The sequence below is a fragment of the Echiichthys vipera genome (assembly GCF_963691815.1).
Source record: "Echiichthys vipera genome assembly, chromosome: 3".
Classification (NCBI taxonomy): domain Eukaryota; kingdom Metazoa; phylum Chordata; class Actinopteri; order Perciformes; family Trachinidae; genus Echiichthys; species Echiichthys vipera.
This window is the reverse complement of record NC_139828.1, coordinates 4,716,069-4,740,493: the sequence shown is the minus strand read 5'-3', so window position 1 is coordinate 4,740,493 and position 24,425 is coordinate 4,716,069. Positions and strand designations below refer to the sequence as shown.

At 42.0% G+C, this 24,425-nt stretch overlaps 2 protein-coding genes across 3 annotated transcripts in view; both read left to right on the top strand.

The window, feature by feature from the left end:
- Nucleotides 1-2,620: 2,620 nt before the first annotated feature.
- Nucleotides 2,621-5,840, top strand: LOC310945527 (fetuin-B-like; the record flags this gene model as incomplete). The annotated part of the gene is made up of 7 exons (XM_083911647.1): nucleotides 2,621-2,818; nucleotides 2,923-3,036; nucleotides 3,832-3,910; nucleotides 4,349-4,515; nucleotides 4,619-4,732; nucleotides 4,972-5,100; nucleotides 5,583-5,840. The coding sequence occupies 7 exons, from the start codon at nucleotides 2,621-2,623 to the stop codon at nucleotides 5,838-5,840; spliced, it is 1,059 nt and encodes a 352-aa protein (XP_083767773.1).
- A 9,810-nt stretch (nucleotides 5,841-15,650) lies between these two features.
- Nucleotides 15,651-24,425, top strand: part of nos1apa (nitric oxide synthase 1 (neuronal) adaptor protein a) — a gene marked incomplete at its 3' end in the record, with an annotated part of 164,172 nt that continues 155,397 nt past the window's right edge. For both annotated transcript variants that reach the window (XM_083940332.1, XM_083940331.1), the window contains exons 1-2: nucleotides 15,651-16,028; nucleotides 16,182-16,253. In XM_083940332.1, the coding sequence (XP_083796458.1) occupies nucleotides 15,924-16,028; nucleotides 16,182-16,253 (177 nt within the window). In that variant the 5' untranslated portion in view covers nucleotides 15,651-15,923. The remainder of the gene's footprint in view (nucleotides 16,029-16,181; nucleotides 16,254-24,425) is intronic.

Below are 24,425 nucleotides of genomic sequence, written 5' to 3'. Positions count from 1 at the left end.
GGTGGCCCCTGGAACTCACTTGGGAACTGAATAGATCCTTACAAAGAACTCACACAAAGACACAGACTGAAGGGAAGACACGGACACATTCAACACGTGCTTCAGACACATTGATAGACAATGTAACACAGCTTCACTGCTTCCTTGGGTCATTCTTAGGGAACAAGATGGTTTATTATAAGCCCATTACACGTAACATTTCCTCTCTCTCTGCAACCATCTAATAAAGGCAGTGTTCTTACACATTTGTTGGGAAATGGTCATAAATAATGAAACCACTTAACTGGTGAATTCCTTTTTTTAACAGCACTGTGGGAATATATGGCCACATGGGGGAAGGGACCATCTTTAGTGTGTTCTTCAGTGTAGATCTTCATGATGAGTCACTGTAACCAGCAAACATGAATTTTTGCTATGCTTGTATACGATATCCGTTTTTGGCTACACAAAACAATAAATGATACCACAAATACTCACCCAATGTTCTGCTTTTATTAAAGTCATCATTTTAGTTTGATTGAATGCACTTGTCTTCAACTCCCATGTTTCTGATTCTCAACAAAATGTCATGAAGATGAACTTTTATCTAACTTGTATGAAATATTCCTTTCAACGGAAGTAAATAATTGCTTGAAACTTTGCGATAAAGTATTTAAAAAAACAACAGAATCTTTAAAAAACTCCTGGTTGACATGACATCCATCTGAACGACACATTATCAATACAGGAAGTGCCGGTATTATCTGCGCTACCAAAATAAAGGCTTAAAATATTTATTTTAAGAGGCATTTCCTAATAAAATATATGTATATGCATATGTGTGCATCATATATTACATTTTTTTATATTTTTAAACAGATTTAGAAAACCGTATAAAGTTTGAATTGTTGCCTGTTGGAGCTCAGCCTCTTTAGCCCTTTATGCTGAAGCACAAACTCCCTACAGACATGAAGAACTAGAAACAGCACTACGATTGTGCAGACCTCCACACAGGCCGCATAATCCCGTACATTTCTTATTTTAATTGTAGGAAATATTTTTATCTGCATCAGAATGCGCGAAAAATGCATGAATTTGGTACCACATCAAATTTCATGAGATAACGTGGATTTGACATTTGTATATGCAATGGTGTAATGTGTTCAAAAACTATGCCTGCATATATGTATTAGGCTGAGCCTTATTGGAAGATATTGGTAAAACATATGAGAATTGTGTGATATTTGGTTCTGGATGCTCAGAGTAACTTATGAGATCATTACAGACAAACCAAACCTCTGGAGCAGACATTTTGTAACTTTCGTACAGCAAATGCAACAGCAGTAGCTTTAGAGCAGAATACACTCTGTTCACATTATCTGTGTGGACACTTACTGGTCATCGGCTTTGCACAGTCAGCAAACAGCTCTTATCTCTGTTACTCACCCTTTGAACACAACCCACGCATAACTGACATCGCATGATTCAGTTATTACATAAAGACGATGCAGGGAACAGAAATACTCCAACAGAGACTAAAAAGAAGCATCAAAATGTCTCTAGATTCCTAAATTTCCTGTAACATAATTCAATACTTCTTTATTTATATAGATTTCTATATTTTAAAGGAAAAAGAGTCTAAAAATGTCAAATGACACAGGAAATGAGACATTAGTAAACACTGGTTTTAGCCAGAAACAAAGCTCGGTTCCACCATTGTTAGCACATTAGCTGGTGGGCAGTTCAGTCTTTACCCAAACCATCCTATGTCATATGTTGTGGTTTAAATCCACTTGTCAAATGTACGTGCTACAGTTAGAATCAAAGAATTGTAGAAGTGTGCAAGGAGGCAGAAATGATCCACTGCCCGATATTTTTATTTATGTTTTATCGTTACGTAAATGTAATTTTAATGTTTTATGTAAATCACTTTGAATGACCTTGTTGTTGAATTGGGCTTTAAAAATAAACTTGCCATGCCTTGCCTATGTTTGACAATAGTAAACAGCTAACTATGCTAGCACCAAAGGGGAGTGTACCTATGTTCAAACCCTTATTTTGAAAAAGGTCTGATTTTTCCTGCTTGTCAAAGGGGATCCTATGTTCCTTTCCTTGTTCCTATGTTTGGCCTTATAAGAGTGGTGCCTTATGGGACGTATGCAAAGTTGTCTTGTCACCATGCGTTGTACTTCATAACCAAAATATACAGTGGGTTTCCGATGATGTATTTCTGTGAAATTTGTTGCAGCATCAGCTTTGAAAGTGTCGCAGAATTAGGTGTACTGTATTTGATGAGCTTTCCTTTGATGTATCCATTTCCCCTTTCCCCAGTGCACTATGACCCCTCAGTGTGTCAAAACCAGCCGTTGGCCTGCAGAGCAGCAGATAGCAGCTGTTTGCTCATCCTTTGTGAAAGAGGGGAAAGTCCAGCATCAGCCTCACATGTGTCTGTCCAAAGCTTCCCTGGAAAAACTAGGATTACAGGTCTTGCAAAGGAAGATTTACAAACCTGGACCTATGTCAGTTTAAATGTTAAATGATCTAGTATAGGCTTTAGTGATTCAAGTGGATAAAAGTAGGGTTTTTATTAGGCCCATCAGTGTGAGTGTGGGTGTGTGTCTGTGTGGGTGTATGGGAGAGGATGAGTGTGTACCTGCTGGTTCTATGTCTGGCTGTGCTGCAGCAGGAGGGGAGAGCCAAGCTAGACCCTCCAGGCTGCAATAGCCCTGAGGCTGTGAGGGTGGCAGAAGAGGCTCTGGAGCAGATCAACCAGGACCGGACAGACGGCTACATCCTGAGCCTCAACAGACTGTATGACCTCTCTCACATTCCTGAAAAGGTGAGGGCGAACACTCACTTATGCACGCGCAAAAACATGAATCATGAGAATTGGTTATTTAGACATGAACAGCAAGCAGTCAAGTGTGTGTATTTTGTGTCCAGGAAAAAGGCGTGTCACTCTACAAACTGACCCTTGATGTCATGGAGACCAAATGCCACATCACCAGCAGGAAACCATGGAAACAATGTGAAGTCAGAGATATCGGTGATGTTCCAGTAAGTACCACAGGGTGGTGTATCTTCACTCTTCAAGATCAAGACAATTTGTGCTTTCGTGGAGGGACATACCTGCCTTAACCTCAACACAAGGCCAAACTAAAACTCACTCTGCTTTAAGAATATGGTTTTAGACTGATGCAAAAATTAGGCTTTTAGTTAACACTTGCATATAATACGTTGACCTCAGTTTGGTTATGTGCATGTGTCCTTACCAGAGATGTGGACTTGAGACTTGACTTGGACTTGAAGTGACTCATACTGTCCGTCTGCGTTGCTTTGTTTACAAATCTTTCCATAGACCTCAGAGTTTTTGTGTGCTTTCTTGTCCGACTGTTCTTGAATATTTTCATTGACCCCCCGAATTGCTCCCCGTGCTGCGCATGGGTGTGTAAATGTGGTGTGAATGGTTAGATTAGATGGTCTGTAGATGTCCACTGCCATCAGTGTGAATGTCTGTGTGAATGGGTGAATGTGACAAGTAGTGTGAAAGTGCCTTGAGTAGTCAGAAGACTAGAAAGGGGCTTTATAAGTACAAGTCCATTTACCATTTATTTAACTGAATGTGGATTAATATAATATATCAAACAAATTTGGTTCATAGACATACCTTTTGAACAGGTTAGATAAACATGGCACATAATATCATCATTAGATAGGTAGGCCAACTAATACATTGTCTTTTCTCTATATAAAGATATCTGGGGGGGGGGGTGACTTATCTTGACTTGCCCAAGAAAAACAATACTTGGGACTTACTTGAGACAATGTACTGTATGTGTTTGTGTCCTTCAGGTGTATGGAGAGTGTGAGGTATCTGCCTACATCAACTCTCAAGTCGAACTTCAAAGCTACTCCTGTGCACTTCGTGAAGGTAAATTCCATTTTTTTTCATTTGATGATACAAAAACATACAAAAGCTATATGATAGAAAAGTGTTGCAAGTCTATTTTGTTTGAGCTCTGATTTTAAGTGAGGTGTGAAATTAAAGATGCTAACATAGGCTACATTAAATTATTTCTCTACATATTCTCTTTTCCCAAATACCTCCCCTATGCAAGTAAATGTGTCATCCATGACTGATTATGCATATATTTTTTCCATAATTTGAAGAAGTGAAGGGTAACAAGTCTGGATAAAGTAAACCGTCAGAGGGAAGGGAGGGATGATGCTGATACAGTAGCTGAAAGAGTTCATGCTGCAGGATGAGGTTAGGGAAGAAAGGAGTCTCGGTGACTATGCAAAGTTCCCGGGTTAGCTCCTAAATAAACACTATCAACTGACCTTTGACTCTTCTGGATCTTGTGTTTAGTTCCCGCCACTGCAGTGGTGGATGTGTGTCCGGACTGTCCCACAGCTGACAACCTCAATGAGCCTGTTGTCAAAGAGACAGCCAATCTCTCGCTGCAGAGGTTCAATGAAGAGAGCCAACTGGCCAACTACTTTACTCTGGAGAACATCACGAGAGCCAGTTCACAGGTTAAGAAAAAAATGAAGTAATCAAGTCCCTTTGAAAAGCATCAGGATGTGTAGTGTGTGTGTGTGCATGTGTGTATGCATCATGTCTTTGTGTGTTTGTCAGTGGGTCGATGGTCCATCCTACTTTGTGGAGTTCACCATCCTCGAGACAGTGTGTTCAAAGAAAACAGATGCCAATGAACTGAGCAACTGCCCGCCTATGGACTGTCAGTTTGCTGTGAGTCACACACACACACACACACACACACACACACATACACACACACACACACACACACACACACACACACACACACACACACACACACACACACACACACACACACACAAACACACACATACTTACTCTTGGTTCCACATGCACATCCATCCATTGCTGAATCCTTTCAGGCTTCAAACAAGATGTTGTAAAAGTGTAAATCCAGATCAGCTGTTCTTGATTTTCTTTTCTCTCAGCATAGAGGCTTCTGTCTGGGCTCGCACGTGGCCCACGAGGACCAGTTTGAAGTCAGACTCCCTGTCGGAAAGAAGGACAGCTCATTTCGGAACCCCGTAGATGTCAAGTGTGAGGTCTACGAACCTCAGGTACCTGCTTCAGATCTGATCTTCAACATTTATATTTGCACTGAAAAATAAACACTACACCTCCGCATCACACCAACGTAAACCTTTCGCAGCCATTGTTTTAAATGCCCGCGCATGGTCCATCTTTTTTTTTCTATGTCTGAACAGGCGCACATAAAATGACCTCACAGCCGCCGTAGGCCTTGTGCTCGTACGCGTGCCCACGCTCGTGCTCGTACATGTGCAAACTCGCTTTACAAAAGCCCACCTCTCTCAAACGGCCCGTGGCAGGCAAACGGGCCCCAGCTAGATGCGGTGGAGTTGCACTCACACTGGTCAAACATACTAGACTTTACCCGTAAAACCTATTTGGGCACGGTAAGGATGGACAGTGTGAGTGCAACCTAATCCTGATACCTTCAGCCTCATCGCTCTCTTCAATCATGTTTCATAACAGTTTCCTGAGATCAGTAGAAGCTGAAATAGACTCTTTTCTCTTGCAGGTTGCTGCTGTGGAGGAGCAGGCCCATGCAAGAGCAGACAGTGGACACACTGGGCATCAGCACCACAACCATACACACCTGCACCCCCACGAGCACATGCACTCAGTGACACCCAGCTCACACCTCACTGTCTCCAAGTCCGGGGGCTCCCTCGGGACCGTGGTGGATCAGCCCGCCCCTGTCCGGTCTGCCCCAGAAGCCGGCTCCTGCCCCAGTGCACACAGACACAACCTGGGTTTAAACAGACTCAAACTCTGATTGGCTGGAACCAGGGCGGTCGATGACTGATCTTTGATTTAAGCTGCATGTTGTGATTAGTTAAGAAAGACAGCAGATTGTAACCTTGAAGTGAAACCTGGGACGATAGTCAATAATCTCTGTAAATAATCAGATTACGTCGATCATTTGATTAAAGCATTAACACAGTGGGCACTTGCATCATTTGTCACATGAATGGCAATTATTTAGCAGATTATGCAAATCTACTTGAAGGGGAGTCTGTGTAGACCGTGTGGTTTACAATGGTATAGTCCAAATATCCAAAGACTGACCCCTTAATTTCTGTAAACATAAATTGTCCCCCCCAATAAAAAATACCCTACATTTTTCAAAATATGGTCAAATTTATTTTCACACTTCACATTCTTCACATTTTAGATTCACATCTAAAGAGAAATGACTGAAATGGTGGAAAAAAAATTATGTTTATCAAATATATTTGTGACTCAACACAAATGAAGGGGTCATTTCTTATACAGACGCTGATGATCAGCAGGTTTTAAAAAAAAGGGAGCTTCATATTTTGATATTCATCCATATCAATTAATTATGCCTAAAGAAGAAGAAGAAGAAGAAGAAGAAGCCAATTACACTTGTTATAGTGTACCGTGCTCCTGGTCCGTACTCTGAATTTCGATCTGAATTCTCAGAGTTTCTGTCAAATTTAGTCCTTAAATCTGATAAAGTAATCATTGTAGGAGATTATAATATTCACATGGACGTTGATAATAATAGCCTTAGTATTGTGTATATCCCTCTATTAGATTCAATTGGTTTTAGTCAGAGTGTTCATAAACCCACTCACTGTTTTAATCACACCCTCTACCTTGTTTTGGTTTATGGTGCGGAAACAAATGACTTAATAGTCTTTCTACAGAGTCCTATTTTATCAGACCATAATTTAATAACTTTTGAATTCTTATCACAGGACTACTCAGGGGTAGAGGATGTAAAGTGTCCTCAGATAACTTTTGCTATGAATTGGCACTGTAAATAAAATTTCATTGCATTGAATTGAATCTTACAGACCATAAAAGCCTGCACCATACTGGCAGAGGCATCATGGATAACTCAGGTCAGACAGGGTTACAGATTAGGTGAGGCATAGTTTCCCCAACATATAAAACAAATAAGCCTTTGAAACTGCACGACTGGCAGACAGGGTGTTGGTGTGAGGCTTGTGATATATCTATATCTAGCTTCTACTTATTTAAAAGTCATAAAGCTTCCAGTTCCCCACTTGTTTGTCATACTCAAGTTGAATACACATCAAAAGGCAATCACAGCAAGTTTCAGTGTTTGTGAGTTTTGTCAGTGTGTGCTAGAGTTGTTTTTTTCCCCCTTGGTTATTATATCAGAGTGAAAGTTAATAACATCTCATGCCCTTGATAGGTTTACTGCAGCGTGTTAGGCACCGGACTGAGTCAATAGGCCCACAACAGAGGAGCAATGCTGTGATTTGTGGCGACAGTTTCATGGGCCCGTTAAGGCCGAAGTACACAATGTGCTCGGTAGACTATGAGAGAATGGGAAACCGCTCAGGAGAAGAACAAACCTATTGGACTTGGGGGAACTGGCTGAATACAAATACTCATTCATAAAAGAGTCGTCTGGCTGCCAAGCAACAAAGTGACAATTTTTACTGTTACACAACACAGAGCGCTCCAAGGGAATGAAAGTAGCACAATCTCATACAGTTTAGTGTTCTGCACTTGCTCCCGGTGCAACAGAGAACCACTTTGATCTGTTTCTAATGTGCAAATTAATGTTTTATGTTCTCTTTATAGTAAAATGTAACCATGATATGACAAGCAGTTAAAAAGATAAGCCTGTGTTTAAAAAAAAAAACGTGATCAGTCCTTAAATCGTCTTTTCTGGACACAATACAATTCTTGTATGATGCGCAATAGTCAAGAGGATAAATTGGGAATAGATTCATGTAATCAACACTGCAGTTTTTCTACATGCAGTTTTTCTACATGCTGTACAAGGAAACTGCACAACATTTTTACTCACTTATGTCAGTCATATAATATCGACATGTTTTTCCTTAGAGGTCATTCACACTCAAAATACAACTAAGAGATCTAATTATTCAAATATATCTTTGCGTATATAAGTTGTATTTTTATTCTTTTGCGCGTATTCATTCCTTCATCTTCAACCTCTTGTCCCTATCAGGGTCGCGGGGGGGGCTGGAGCCGATCCCAGCTGACATCAGGCGTGAGACGGGGTACACCCTAGACAGGACGCCAGTCTATCACAGGGCACATAGATGTGGTTTGTAAATTCACATAAATTGATTATCTTGGTCAGAGGAGTTGGTGTTCAGCACTTTATAATATGTCCACATGGTGTCACCCTTACTTTTGTTTTCACTTTTTAACTGTGCTGGATCAATCTGCAAGAGAGAGTCATGATATAAACATATATATATATATATATATATATATATATATATATATATATATATATATATATTTTAGGTGAGGAGAAGAACTTCTGCTACATTTTCAAAAAAAGGTGTTGCCATAGGTGGTGCTCAGTTCCTGATGTATTTAGTTAATGGTCAGAAGTCCGTTGCAGCGGTTATCAATGGGTCAGGGCCGGCTTCTGTTCCACAAAATAAAGTACATTTTCTCATAAATGTTTTATTTTATCTTGATAAACATCCTGAATATTTTCACCTCTCGAAGTGAAAATCACTCACAGTGCTCACAGCTCATTTTTTATTGTTTTATTTAGCCTTGATCACAGATCTATTTTACAAGAGACAGTTACTGATACAGTTACCGTATAAAGTCAGACAACGAATAACAAGCCAAATAAAAACAGACTTATTTAAAACACTTGCATACAGAGAGCCTGGAATCTAAAGTTTTCACCAGATCTTAAAAATCAGTCAAGGTTTTGAAGATGTAGTTCAGTTTGAAGCAACAGGTGCTGAAAACCAAACAACTTACTTTCCCAACTCTGTTCTTACTTTTGGAGCAACCATGTCCTCACTGAGGCCATGACTTGTGATGGGGGATTTCAAGTTTACAGTATTTAATTTCATGGCCTCACATGTCAGAAAGGTGAAAAGCTTGCCATGCTTCCAGTTCATGTGGGCTCCTGTGGGCTACAGACCGCTCCGTCGAATACTCTGTGAGCTATACGTTAGTGTCTGAACTATGTTGTTGTAATTTTGACATGTTCGCCAGGATGGCTAAATTATTGGATAGATTGATTAGATAACATGTATGTTAATCGATCCTCTGTGACTTTTTATCTAGTGCCACCACGACCATCACATGTGGTTTTCGAGGAAAAGTCTTGACAGCTATTTGATGGATTGCTATAGTTCGTAGAAACATTCATGACCCCCTTTTCCAAAGCATTCTCATAAGAACAAACCTTTAATTTTATGCTTTGGTCTATTACCAAATACCCACAAAACCAATGACTTTCCTACACACACACACACACACACACACACACACACACACACACACACACACACACACACACACACACGCACAGGGACGAATAACACACACATTATTGGAGAGATGTAGGAGCAAGGGGGCTGGATATGGACAGATGCCCAGAACAGTTGAGGCTTCGACAGTGCCTAAAGGGCAAATTGGCACCTCTCTAGATATCAGTCCAGACTCCGTACTGAGCTACTGCCACCCCTCTGTTACCTGTTTGCATGATAGCATGCTAAGGTATGAGGATGATAATCACGTTAAACTTTGCCTGCTCTTAGCATTGTTATTGTGAGCATATGCTCACATACTGACCTTAACATTTAGCTCAAAGCACCAGCTTAAATACGGCCCCACAGGGCAGCTAGCATGACTGTTGTTGGCTCACAGTTTTGAGTGAAGTCTCTGTTGGATTAGACACTTTTAAACTGCTCTATGAAAAGTTAGATAAACTGAAACAGTCCCAAACCTTTTGGCACAAACAAAGCACTAAAACAGGTTGAATAATCACTTCCGTACGATGAGCGATGGTGTTGGTTGTTCTGAAAAGTTCTAATTCAGCCTTGTGAAGTTAAGTCTATGAAGGGATCCTCTTTTCCAAACACGTAAACCGTCTAAACCTATCAGTGCTGATAACAGTATTTGAATGAATACTACGCTTTACTAAGCTACAAAACAAAGAGTCATTTAACTGTGGTCCGAGCACATTAGTTAATTAACGCTGGTTTGTAAGAGCCTGAACACAGATAATGGAGTCTGTTGGCTCCATAAGTCTTTGTTTGTGTTTCAGCAGCCGATTATATCTGTAGTAATCTACCCTCTTGTGTGAGCTGCAATTCCTCTGTTCTGTTAATATTCCATGTTGTAACACAGCTTCAGGCGCAATTAGAAATGTATTGTTGTCATCATTTGTTCCCTTCTTGTCTGTCTTCTTTACAGAAACTCTCAAAGGAGAAGTGGATCTACTCCTCGCGTTGTGTGCCCCACATTCTTTGAAATCTCCATTATTAATTCAGCTTAAGAGGCCCTCAAGATGTGTAAGACACACACACACACACACACACACACACACACACACACAAATGACTGTGCTTGCTTGCTTGCTGTTGCTAGTGGCAGATATATGCCGCAGTGAGAGTATCCAAGCTTCAGGGCTCCTGCTGACACACTGACCTCACACTGAATGGAGTTGCCACCATAAGAAAACCAAAGCTCTGTCTCACACTGACACATGCTGATGTGTTCAGATGAATCCACTCAGTAGAGATTTTTCATAAAGTTAAGTTAGCGTGGATGAAGGTAAATATATAAGCGAAGAATTGTGAACAAAATAGTCTCAGGCTGTGTCCCAAATCACTCCCTTTTTACCAGAGTCCATTATGTAGGGTGTAGTGAATGAGCGAACAAGGGGGTGATTTTGGACACAGACTTACTGTGCGAGTTTAGCACAACTCTGCATGGACTGGTGAACCAAGCTGGGCCGCTGCCAACATAAAGTCTTGGCCCGGATATCTGCTGGCTACACCGGAAAGTGTTAGAGGCAGAGACAGATAGGTGATGGGTTCAGGGATCGCTCTCGGTCCTCCTGGAAATAACAAAATGAGTATGACATGTAAAATAAGCAGTGAGCCCTGCAGCCCAACACATGCTGCTGCCACCCTTTCCTTTCACCTGCAACGGACCAATGGGCTGAAAACAACACATACCGCAGTGCATAAAAAAAAACATTATCCCATTAGAATATTTGAAGGGTTCATTTACGAGAACAGATACCTCCGTTTTTATTCATTTTACTAAATCGTGTTTTTTTGTGTCCTAAACAATGAATATTAATTAAACTGGTGTCAGGTTGTTTTGATAATCTCATTTTTCTTTATTGTGCACTCAAGGACATATCAGTGTTACTCTCTTCACTTGGTGCAATAATCTTCACTGCAATAACCACGTACAAATTTGAAGGTTTGTGGAAGCTGTTAGAAAAAGACACCTGCTTTACAACCACATACATCCATTTATTTTCTAAACAATTTGTTTAGAAAATGAAATCAACAAGAGGTGGTTGTGACTTGTCTAATGGGGCGGCAGTAGCTCAGTCCATAGGTGACTTGGCTGGGAACCGGAGGGTCGCCGGTTGAGCAAGGCACCGAACCCCCAACTGCTCGGGGCGCTGGTCACTGTCAGCCCCCTCGCTCTGACATCTCTCCATTAATTGCATGTATATAGGTCCTGTTTGTGCATGTGTGTGTATTTCGGGCCTGTGTGTGTAACATAAATGATAATAATAGAGTGAAAAAATCGGGACTAATAAAGGAATTCTTAATACATCTGAGCATGTGTCTTTTGTAGGATTACTGGTATTGTGCAGATAAAAAGTCCTCCTTTGACTCTATGACACATCAGCACACTTTACTTTGTGGTAAGCCCACCAGTCCCCTGCAAAAAGAGGCTCCAGTATTGCAGATATTTTTGGTGTATGACTGTGAGATCCTAATGCTACATGTCGCCTTTTGGCTTTCAAGTGCCATGTTGTTTTTGTGCACTGATCTCCAAAACCTACTCCATGTGGGGAGCATATGCTTCAAAAGCCAAAGCCCTAATCAACAGATCAACATGTATTTGAAGACCTGACAGAGATTAGGTTGCTCTCTATCCCTTTTAAAGAGCCTTAAGAGCACATGGGGTCCCCAACTAGTCCCCTGGTTGTATTCAGCAATAACTCCACATGCAGGGACAGCAGCCTTTTGTCTGTCATCTAGCTGTTTTGCTGTCATGAGGGCAAGGTGGTCCTGACCTCAGGGCGCTTAAAACAGTGTGATACAGGAGGTTTATCCTTCATAATATTGCATACAAAAAGGTAATTATATGTGCATCTATGTTTGACCCTCAGAGAGACAGAGAGCAGCAGGAAGAGGTCTCACTCTACTTCAAATTCTTTGCTTTTTACCTGCAGCTTCGAGATGGAGAGACACTGGATCTGTTGACATATATGAAGTTGTCGGAAACTCATTTTCTATGGCGATCAGGAGATCCATCCGCGTGCTGCATAATGGATACGGCTCGGCGAGTTGACCGACCATTCACTGTATCTGGAATTTCACAACTTGACCTCAAAACTCAGATCAAACAGTCAAACAAGGCAGCGCTGAGTTAAGAGCAAACCGGAACAGTCTTGGGTTCTGGCACATCTTTCCATTTGTTTGCTGGAATTGGAAGTTTGCCAGCATTGGAGATGGGGTGAGGTACTCAGACATCCTGAGGGAGCTCGGCGTAGAGTCGCTGCTCCTTCCCGTCAAAAGGGGCCAGTTAAGGTGTTTCGGGCATTTGATCCGGATGTGTCCTGGGTTACTCCTGGGCAAGGAAGCCCCGGGGTAGACCCAGAACAAGTCTTTGTTTGTGTATCAGCAGCAGATTATATCTGTAGTAATATTGTCTGGCCTGAGACTCATCTTCATCTTTAACCGCTTATTTGGGATCGGGTTGCGGGGGCAGCAGCTCTAGCAGGGGACCCCAAACTTCCCTTTCCCGGGCCACATTAACCAGCTCTAACTTGGGGATCCCGAGGCGTTCACAGGCCAGTGTGGTGATATAATCTCTCCACCTGGTCCTGGATCTTCCCCGAGACCTCCTCCCAGCTGGACGTGCCTAGAACACCTCCCTAGGGAGGCGCCCAGGGTTCATCCTTACCAGATGATCCTGAACCGCCTCAACTGGCTCCTTTCAACGCAAAGGAGCAGCGGCTCTACTCCGAGTTCCTCACGGATGCTGAACTTCTCACCCTCTCTCTAAGGGAGACTCCAGCCACCCTCCTGAGAAAACCCATTACGGCCGCTTGTACCCACGACCTTGTTCTTCCGGTCATGACCCCGCTTTCATGACCACAGGTGAGGGTAGGAGCGAAGATTGACCGGTAGACCGAGAGCTTTGCCTTATGGCTCAGCTCTCTTTATGTCACAACAGCTGCTCCGGGAATGCCTGGAAAGAGCTATAAAATGTTGCAGAGGACAGGGACGTCTGGAATCCACTTCTGTGTCTGACGCCACCGTGATAAGCAGAAAAAAATGGATGGATGGAGGCAATAAAACAATAAAATGAGTGTTTCGTGGGCCTGAATGTCAACATGTGCTTGAAAACCTGAGACTTAGTCATTTAAAGCTGTGAGATAGTCTCGTATTGTGTCCAATAATTCTGCTGTCACCATACGCAGCTCTTAAACGTGAGCTCAGTTACTAAAGGGTTGAATTCATTTTGATAACGATGATGTTAAGGTTTTAATTCAACTCTACAGTGAATAGTGAAGTAGATAACTGAGAGGAAGGGCAGAATGGTACCCAATTAAATTCAGTAGTCAGATGCCAGTTTTGAAGGCATATCATCCAGAGTAAATCATATGCAACATCATCCAGCTACCATATTAGCCCTCAGGATGCCATTAGCAGCACTGCTTTATATTTATATTTCCAAAGAGGTGGTGAGAATGTGAATTACTGCCGCCCCACTTCCCCTTTCCTCCCCATCTGGGACCACCTTAAGAGGAGCATCTTCACTCCCGGGGTGACACAGATGGTCTGCATTATACAACACAACAACTGCATTAAACATTAGCACAGCTCTGCCGTGTCTGCTGACCACGTATGACCGTGCTCTACGGAACGTCTCTCGGATGCTTTTATTCCAGATGCTTGAGCAGAATGTTTGAAGTATGCTCAGCGTGAAGGATCCTTTTTTTTAAATGCTCAACCACACATAGAAGAAGAAGAAGAAGAAGAAGAATTCATTTATTAGTCCCGCAACGGGTAAATTAAATTTTTTCACTCTATTATTTTATTCATGTTTCACACACACAGGCCTGAAATACACACACACACACACACACACACACACACACACACATGCACAGACAGAATCCTATATACATGCAACTAATGGAGAGATGTTAGAGCGAGGGGGCTGCCAGTGACCGACGCCCTGAGCAGTTGGGGGTTCGGTGCCTTGCTAAACAGCACCTCGGCATATTGGCATATTATCACTGTACATGTCCTACGTTGACCAGATTGTGTTTAGGCTGATAATATTTTAATCTAAAGACAACTTTTGCATTATTTTTCAGCATCTTTTCATATTAAGATTCTATATTAAGATTAGAAAATGTCATTTTAAGCAGCCGGTTAAAAAAGAAAACAAAATTAAACAAATGCAAAGAGCTTTAAGGGACTTTAAGTGTATATTAAGGGGTCAATTTGTAAATAATGGGATCCTGATATGGGGAGACAAGTTTGTTTTGCTTTAAATTACTTTAAAATTGGTGAGATTCTGACCTTGCGGCATGTTTTATCCACTTTTTTTCTATATGTTATGAATGATAAAAGCCTCTTATTTCAACTCAATTCAATTCAATCTTATTTACAGTGCCAAATCATAACAAAAGTTATCTCAGGACACTTTACAGAGTAGGTAAAGACCACACTCTATGGCTTATTTATGATTTACATAGACCCAACACTTCCCCCGTAGAATACGGTCTTATTGGCCAATCCAGAAAAAAAAATTGAAAGAAAGAAATCACATATTCTTATTATTCTTACATGTTTTATGAGATATCTGTAGGTGCAAGCAGATGTGGCCACTAGTTGGTAGCCTTGCCCTTTTGTATTCTATTCAGTGGCAGAGGTTTGTTATTACCACACATCAGCCCCATCTGTAAAGGCACATTAACATTTCTTATTATCATCAGAGCAGATTGACTACAGTAAATTACCACCTCATCTTCCAGTCAGAACTTTTGATCATTTTCCCACATATTTTCTGACACACATAAACAGAGGCCATTCCTTTGGCCAACAGTCACACTTTTATTTTATAATATTATCCTAGTTTGTGCATACTGTGCTAAAAATTGCATGTTAATGTATTATTAACAAAGGTAACGCGTGCAGAATAGCGACGCGTAGCTTCTGTACAGTCGGCTCCACCACTCCTTTGTTTACGCGAGTGACAGGTCATTCCCATGAGAGTGTGTGTGTGTGTGCGCGCACTGTGCCGTGTGTGCGCACGGAGAGAGGAGGGAACGGGAGGGGAGAGGGGGGCAGGTACCAGTCCGTGAGCCCCTCCTCCACAGAGCCACGGTGCGCCTCTGTTCCAATGGAAACAGGTGGGGTTTCCGGACTCCTCCAATCACACCCACTCTCCGGTGCGCGGGGGGTGGAGGGGTGGGTAGTCCGGGGCAGGAGGCAGGACCCACCAACTTCCACACTCACCACAGGAAAAGTCAGGAAAACACATCTGTCCCCCGCCTGTCGCCGTTCCCGCTGGCCCGCGTGTGTTTTTAAAGCTGTTCCGGTGCCTATAAGCGGGGCAGCGGTGCGCCGGAGCGCGGCTGGAGTAGTTACCGCCACTTGGTCGCGGCGTCGGAGCGTTGCAGTGCTGGGACGGTTCGCTGCGATGGGGAACACGAAGCCTAAATAACAGGATTTGGAATTGGGTTTTGTTTTTATTCCCCCTTGGATTACTCCCCTCTTAAACCGACCCGGTTCGACCCCCTCCGGTCATCTCCGTTTGTCTCCGGTAGTGTGGATTAGTGAGTACTTTTGAAAACATGCCTGCAAAAACCAAGTACAACCTCGTCGATGATGGGCACGATCTGAGGATCCCGTTGCACAACGAGGAAGCGTTCCAGCACGGGATCAACTTTGAGGCGAAGGTAAGCGCGAGGGATTGAAGTTGCGCACAGTTGATCATTAACGTCCATTCGCCTTTTTTTAGTGGACACGCGAAGTGTTTCAGTGAATACACACCAAGTGACTGTTTCATTAACGTCTCGTACCTGTCGTGTTTGTGCCTTCCTGACACACAGTACATCGGCAGCCTGGATGTGACGCGGCCGAGCAGCCGAGTGGAGATCGTGGCCGCGATGAGGAGAATACGCGTGAGTGGACTTTGGGCAAAACTCCATTTACAATATTGTGTTTTTTCCCATATGCTCGTTTATGAACCAATGAGCGTGGCTGTGATGGTGTTTCCAGATTATGTGTGGTCCACTGATGTATTCGGCACATGTGTGATTGACTTAACAGCAGTTTACAGTAAATCAGGAAACGTTTTTGTATTGTCCTCAAGGCAGTTTCAGTCCAAAGAACCTGGACTTGGTTATTTGTATTTAACCAAGTCCAGTTGCTTTTGACTGAAGTTGCTTTGAGTACAATGATGAGCTGGACAGATGAGAATATTCCCAGGTTTTTGTGTATGTTTACTGTCCGTCCTGGTGAAGCTGATAGAAGCCTGTGGGCATATGAGCAGACTGAAACATGGATTGAAACATAATTGAAGTGGTTGTGGTTTGATTTTATATATATGTGATGTTGATTTGAAGATAACTCCATAATTAAGAAAGTGCAATGACCACATGGGTGGAATTTTACGCACTTTCTCTGATAGAGAGCAGGTTGCATAGTAAATTCATAGATTATTGTATCCAATCCAATCCAACTGTCTTTGTTAAGCACTTTAAAACAACCGATGTCCACCAAAGTGCTGTACAGAATAATACACATCATAAATAAAAGATATAACAGCTCACACGAGGCACAAAAGTACATCCGTGAGGAACTCGGAGTAGAGCTGCTGCTCCTTTGCGTTGAAAGGAGCCAGTTGAGGTGGTTCGGGCATCTAGTAAGGATGAACCCTGGGCGCCTCCCCAGGGAGGTGTTCCAGGCACGTCCAGCTGGGAGGAGGCCTCGAGGAAGACCCAGGACCAGGTGGAGAGATTAGATCTCCACACTGGCCTGGGAACACCTCGGGATCCCCCAGTTAGAGCTGGTTAATGTGGCCCGGGAAAGGGAAGTTTGGGGTCCCCTGCTAAAGCTGCTGCCCCCGAGACCCGAACCCGGATAAGCGGATGAAGATGAGATGAGACATATAAAATACAACAATAAATTAAAAGACATAAAACAAAAGTAAAAGGCACCAATTGTTGCTTTGATCAACAGTCTGAGGACGCGGTGACCTTTCCCACTGAAGGCCTGGAGAAGGGCAGAACAAATCGCCATAATGAAACAGATAATGAACTAACCACTAACATCATCTACAGGGTTATCATGTTTGTACGCAGTTATGAAAGCCCTTTTGAGTTCAACTGTGCAGACGTTGTACAGTCTCTGGCTCGGCCCGCCCGGCAGGAGGGTTGGTCTCCATGTGCTCCATCACTGTTTTGAAGTTTCCTTTGAAGCGATGCGCTGGAGTGTGATCTCCCCCCTCCTCTCTCCCCCCTTTTCTGCTGTGTAAACTTCAGATTTACAGCTTTTCCAGCTCCAGAAACTCGACTTCATCTTAATCAGTGCGTCTGTCAGCTCGGCAGCAGTTGGCTTAGCAACCTAACGAAGGTTGTGCCAGAGGTGTAGAGGTATTTGAGGATTATGGCGATGACTAGATGTGCTGTGATTAATCAGTGATAACTTCAAAAAAAAAAACCACACACACACACACACACACACACACACACACACAGCTACACAGGCAACACGAGCACAAATGTTTAATAATTTTAACGGATTTTGGGATCAAGGCAGCAGAGTAAGATACGGATTATAAGGAAGGGATTAATTCACTATAAATTCACTTTTCATGGCATTTTATTTCAAATAGATAACATTTTCTGTTGAAATTGGCTGTACTGTACGTTAGTGACAACGCCAGGTGCCCTCTGCATCTGCCTGTTGTGTGTTGTTAAGTGTGTGTTCAAGTTAATTCCCACCACTCTCAGATATATGTGTGTTCACACAGTTAAGCATAAGGTGCAAAATGTTCTTATTGCCCCTTTCAGAGGAGTGACCTGCTCCTATAAAGTGGACCTCCCAGTGTGCTGCCATGGCAGCTGCTGTTGTTGGCAGGATACAGGCTTTGGTTTGGCTCCTCCAGTGTGAAAATGGCTTGACACTGGCTTGACAACACAATGGAGGGAAACCACAGGTATCTAGCTTGGAAGCATGAGTCTACTGGAGTAGCTCTGAGGACATGTATTTTACTTGGATAGCATCGACTAAAGGCAGGGACATCATTGGCACTAGTCATCCCTCTTCAGCTGTATCTTCGCCCGATTCAGCATGTTGAATCAACAGCAGAGCCGTCGTAGTCCGCCACTTCTTCTTCTTCTCACAGTCAGCTCGGTGTGTCCCTGCCTTCAGGAAAAAGCAACCTACACTGAATGTTGATCATAAGGAAAAACGGAGAAAATGAAACCTTAACATGCTTACACCATCCACAGCATTCTGACTGCTGAGTTGGAGATCATGTAGTTTGTTTTTTTATTACGATTCAGAATAAGTCTGCATACGGATTTGACTTTTAATGAATTCCTTTTACTGAAATCTCGCAGAGTTTGAGTATAAACCAAAATGTGTTGTGTTTTGAGATTATCTTAAAAACATGAATTAATCAAAATCAGAATTGTAACAAAGCAAACATACACATTTAAATGCTCTCTGGTTTAAACTTGAAGTTGACTCACAAAACAAGCTCTTTCTGTGGTATTACATGACTGACTGAGGACATCAAAATCCACTATAATGCAGTGTCACCATCATGCAGTTTATTACATTTTCAAAGGGTGCAAATAATCTCAATATAGCAGAGATTTAAACTGAAATGGATTCTTTTAGATTAGCTCAGCGGCCTTGTCGTTACTCCTGTCTGCTTCTCCGGCAGCGTGCCGACTGTCACCTTCACAAAAAAAGTCGGCCCTGACGCACACACTTTTGTCTGCATCGAGCACAGTCTCCGCTGACCATTTTCAAAGGACTTCAGGGACAATGCTTCAAGGACAGACTAGTTTGTTGTTTGTGCTTTCGTGTAACTTTTGATGCCTTGTGGAGTTTCCGCAAGAAAGTTTGGTGAAATGAGGCTCCCCAGAATGTCTGTTCCAAGATTTCTATCAGCCCTCTCTCTCTGCAGCCTGTCCGAGCTATGCTGGTTGCGGGGCAACCGGTCGATCTGTGGTGTCATTGTTCATTGTGTGCATGAGTCACCTGTAAGCCAGTAGCTGATAGCAAACTAATGACATGGCAAAGCAGGAAAGAGCCACCTACAGTGAAGCATAAACGTGCAGCGCTGCGTGATCTGGTGTAGTCCGTCGATCTCACACAGACGCGCACGCGCTTTGTGATTCGCACGATCGTCTGGAACGATGAAATACACGTCACAGACATAAATGAGGAAACGTAGCTTATCACAGATGGGAAAACAATTGAAGCTTCGCTCGGTGAAACTCTCTTGCCAGCAGAAAGATGTACCGCTTAAAAAGTTTTGTTTACTAGTTCGTCAAGTTGTTCCTTTTTCTGTTACGTTTTCATTATTGATGAGCCTTGGTCTGTTTGTTTTTGACGATTATTTGAGTGATAGATGAATCATTTAGTTTATCTAATGTCAGAATAAGAAAAAGGATGAAGCTTAAACAAGCGATGTGTAGCTTTTCTGCTTGCTGAATGACCTAGAAGGTGAATTGATTGTATTTCTATAGACAAACAAATAAATCAATCAATGGGCAAATCATCCCAATACTATCTCTGTTGTTTTCCATGTTTTGACTATGAAATATTATAAATGATGTAAACCATCTGATATAGATCGAAGGAGCCTTAGATAGAGAGAGCATTACGCTGATCTTGTCTCACTGTGTTCTCTCCATCAGATGAAGTCCACAGTGAGCAGAACAGGCCTTGTGATTATAAAGGTCCTCATAAATTACATTTATTATCATTATCTGGCAAAGCTCGGTAACAGCTTATCTAGTTAAACTGAGAGGAGACCTTTGCAGTGAATTAGAGGGATTAATTTCTCATTAATCTGTCTTTGCTGGGTTAACTGACTGTAGGAAGATTGAGCAGCATGGGATGAGAAGATTAGATGTGTCTGAGGAGACTGGGAGAGCGCAGCGCCGGTGCTGGAGTGGGGGGAAGAAAAGAGAGAAATAGAAATGCTTTGTCCGCCCCTCCGGCTGCCAGGCTGAACAGTGTGGACCAGGACACTTGTGTGTTCATGAGTTAACTGGTGTAGGAGTTCATTAATCTGGGTTTCAGTTTACAATTTGGGAACCTGTTTTAATGCTTTTCATGACTTGTTCATTGTAGTTAGAGCTGGAGTGCGGAGGTGGTCAGGAGGCAGTACATTAGCATTTAATAATCAGTGTTTCCCTTACCATTACATTAGGGGGTGCTGTGTCCCCCCAACGGCAACCCCCGCCCCTCTTGAACCTCAAGTTAATTTGATTTAATTGTATTTTCTGGATAGCGTCAGATCCCCACAGAAGTCATTTAAGGATCCCTTTCCGATAGAACAGCTCTGTAGCGTTTACTTTTGGTAAACAAACTAAACAGTCTTATGTTATTAACATTATTCAAACGACAGCATGTAAATTCTGTCTCTACATGGCTGCGTGTTTACAGTTCTCAGAAAGCGTTGGAGATTCACTTGTTCAAAGATCGGTTCTTAAATTTCTTGGGAAGAGGCTCCACTTCACTCCACTCCAACGGGGGAAAAACGAAACTGAAACTTATCAGAGAACCTTTATTATTTAGTTTGAGAAGATGATTAACTCCTAAAAAACGACTAAAACAGAATAAAACAAACTGAAATCCTTTCTTTATTTTGTTTGCACTCGAAACCATAAAGTGATGTGTGATTTAACTTTGGACTTTCTGCTGGACAACATTATTTGGATCATTTGTACAATTATTTTAAAGACATTTTGTGATGCTGAGTGTAGCTCATGGTGTGATACACTGATTTTAAAGTGAGGTTGCATTGTGGCTCTGATTATTGCTGTATAATTGGGATCCTTGTGTCTGGGGATTTTTAACTTTTGACGCCTTTTAACACTTATTCATTTATCCATGTGGGGCTTGACCTTTCAATACGGACCTAACCATTAAATTGTCTGATTAAACACCGGCTGGGATGTTAAAAAAAGAACATTCATGCAATCTGCTCCAGTGATGGGAGGATTTTGCGGCGGAGTTACACTTTAACTGAGTTGTTTTCTCCATGAAATGTTCAAAGCAGATTCCCAAAGATGATTCCTCACATTTTAAAAGCTGCAGCGAGCAAACCTTTGGTGTTCTGACTCGATAAACGACTGTAGTAATTAATCGTCAGCACCTGCTTTTTCTTATCTAATTGATTTTACAGAGTAATTGTTTCAGCAGTATGTGTTATGAGATATTCATACAGAGGCTCTTTCATCATGACAATAATTTCACTTTTTGGTAAAACACTGACAGCTCTGAAAAAACACTTAATTCATCCGTCTTGCATAAATGGTGCCTGCAGGGATCACAACAGTATCACATTAACACGTTAACAGTTGTGTCGAGGTGGTAATATTGTGTTCGGCGGCTAAGCTTGATGACTCAGTGAAGTAATTACTTGCTCGTAAGTGCCTTTGACTCAGACTTTGTGCTGTATACATGCATACTGTATTTACGCTCATAATGTAGCTTTGGCTGTATTTACTGAAGAACTGCCTCAGCACACCCACCTCTATAATGGCATCTAGGGCTCTGCCAAATGTCTTTTTTTGATATTTGAAGCTTCTTTTGAGGTGTTTAAATGAAGCTTTGAATATCTGTCATCATGTTTTATGAAGTCACCATCTGTTCAATGCTAATTTAAAGTTATACTTCATCTGTTTAATTGATTTTAAGTTCCTATCCAGAGGTGACAATGGTGATTGATCACATGAGCCACTAATGAAAGCACGTGTTACCTGTTAAATGTAGTTCATAGTACAGATTTCTGCAGCGACCCCGTTGAAACATGTGTCTTCCTCCCTTCTTTTTACAGCCTTTAGATCGCAGTGCAAATGTTTTTTTCACACCAACAAATATGGATTGAAGCAGAATATTTTCTTGTATAAAAACGTGTTGTTTGAAATATTTACATCTGTCTTTTGTCAAAACATATCGATTTTTGGACTGAGCTATGTTGATGTTTGAATCACATGAATCTGTAATACAAACATCCCTACACAGCCACTGGAACCTAATTATAATAAATAGTATAGTGCTTATAATATTTTGTGAAGCATACTATTGATCTGCAACTGTGTAGATATGCTGGGTTTAAAACTATTCGATCCAGCCCTAATGTGGTCCTTTATTTATCTAAATAAGCGGCTGCGGTTCAGTGGGGGAGTGGGTCGTCCTACAATTGAAAGATCGGCTGTTTGATCCCCAGCTCCCCCGGTCCAAATGTCGAAGTGTCCTTGGGCAAGACACTGAACCCCGAGTTGCTCCCTGTGCTGCGCATGGGTGTGTAAGTGTGGTGTGAATGATTAGATTAGATGGTCTGTAGATGTCCACTGCCATCAGTGTGAATGTCTGTGTGAACGGGTGAATGTGACAAGTAGTGTGAAAGCGCCTTGAGTAGTCAGAAGACTAGAAAGGCGCTATATGAGTACAAGTCCATTTACCATTTACAAAGCCTCACAAAGATGTGTTCAATAGAGCCAGTGGCACTAAGTGATAATGAATCACAAAGACCATAAACAGAATTAAAAATAAATGAAATAGAAAGATGAAAGAGATTATGAGAAGTTAACGTTTCAATAACTAATAGACACTAAAGTGAAATGACACCTGTGCTGCTGTTTATGTGGCAGTTGTCTCACATATCTCCTGCTTAATTAGCAGCAGCTGGAGTTAAACTGCCTCAGTTTGATCGACCTGAACGAGAGGAACTGTCCAATTAATCCACCTGGATTAATAATTGTGGTCTAAATAAAGGTCTCACATTATGGAAGAGAGACCTCCAATGTTTCTTTTCCCAGTAGCTGTTGAATGCGAGGTGTTTTTTTTCACCTCCTCATGGTAAATGCATTTCATCAGCACGGTTCTGTCGTCATGCAGTCTCTTTATGATGATTCCACCACAGCAAGGACAATAGTAAGAACTCTGGGTGATGGGTATTTTTAAATAGTAAGACATCTTTATTTCTGCGGTGTGACCGTGTGTTTCACAGACAGTAACTCATTTACTATAAAACTCAGCAGAAAAAGTGTCTTTGAAGAACCGAGATTGACTGAAATATATAAACCACAACTCATGTGGCTGAAAAAACAAACGGGAAAGCAGCCAAGAGCGGTTTATTAAGAGCTTGGCAAACTTGGCTAACCTTCTCCGTACGTGCCTGTGTGCAGCCCTCGCTCACCACAGCAACAGTGGAGCAGCAGCTCCGTCTGTTAGGGTTGTGTAACAGACGGGCAGGAATCACTGAGGAATAGCGCTGCAGACTCAACACAGTCACGTCAGGTCAGGGGAAACACGCTCCTGTGCTGCTTCTGTCTGTCACCTGCCTCACACACTCGCATACACATCTCCCTGTTTAATCACATTATAAACCATGAGGTGTCCGCTTTTCAGTTTCATACTTGGTGTATAATTAGTAGGGCTGACCCCAATTAATCCAACGGTCGACCAGAAAATCATTAGTGGACCACAATTTCATTAATCCATTGGTAAAATTAAGTGAAAATCTATGTGACTGGCAGCTGGTCTAAAAGGCTGGAGGGCTTTTATTTTGAAGGGCCAGATACAGGAAGTCGTGACAATCACTCACTGTCAGTGTTTTTTTGTTTTTTTTGAAGACTGCAGGTCCCTTCGACATCGCGGTTTAGACAGTTAATAATTAATAGCCAATCATGTCAGGAAAGACGTTTAAAATATTGGATCCCTTATAAAAAGAACAAGGACGACCCCAAGAAGTTTACATGCACACACAAGCAAATTTTACAAGAGAAAACCACGACCACAAGATGTGTGTAACAAAAGGCAGGTTTTTACTGAGGGATTAAGTTGTCAGACATGGGCTACTTATAGAAGTCTTCATTGGTAGGGATGGGAATTGATACCAAATGCCATTAGTGATTCGCTCATCGGTCCAATTCTTTATGGATCCCTTTTTGGATTTCCGATCATTTTTCTGTGTGGGGAAGAAACAAGTCGGCCAACACAACTCTACTCTAAACACAGTGTAGCTTAAACAAGAAAACATTTGTACAGTTTTCTTTTTTATTTAGAGTTCTTAGTGCTGTTTAGTGTGAAGTTAGTTT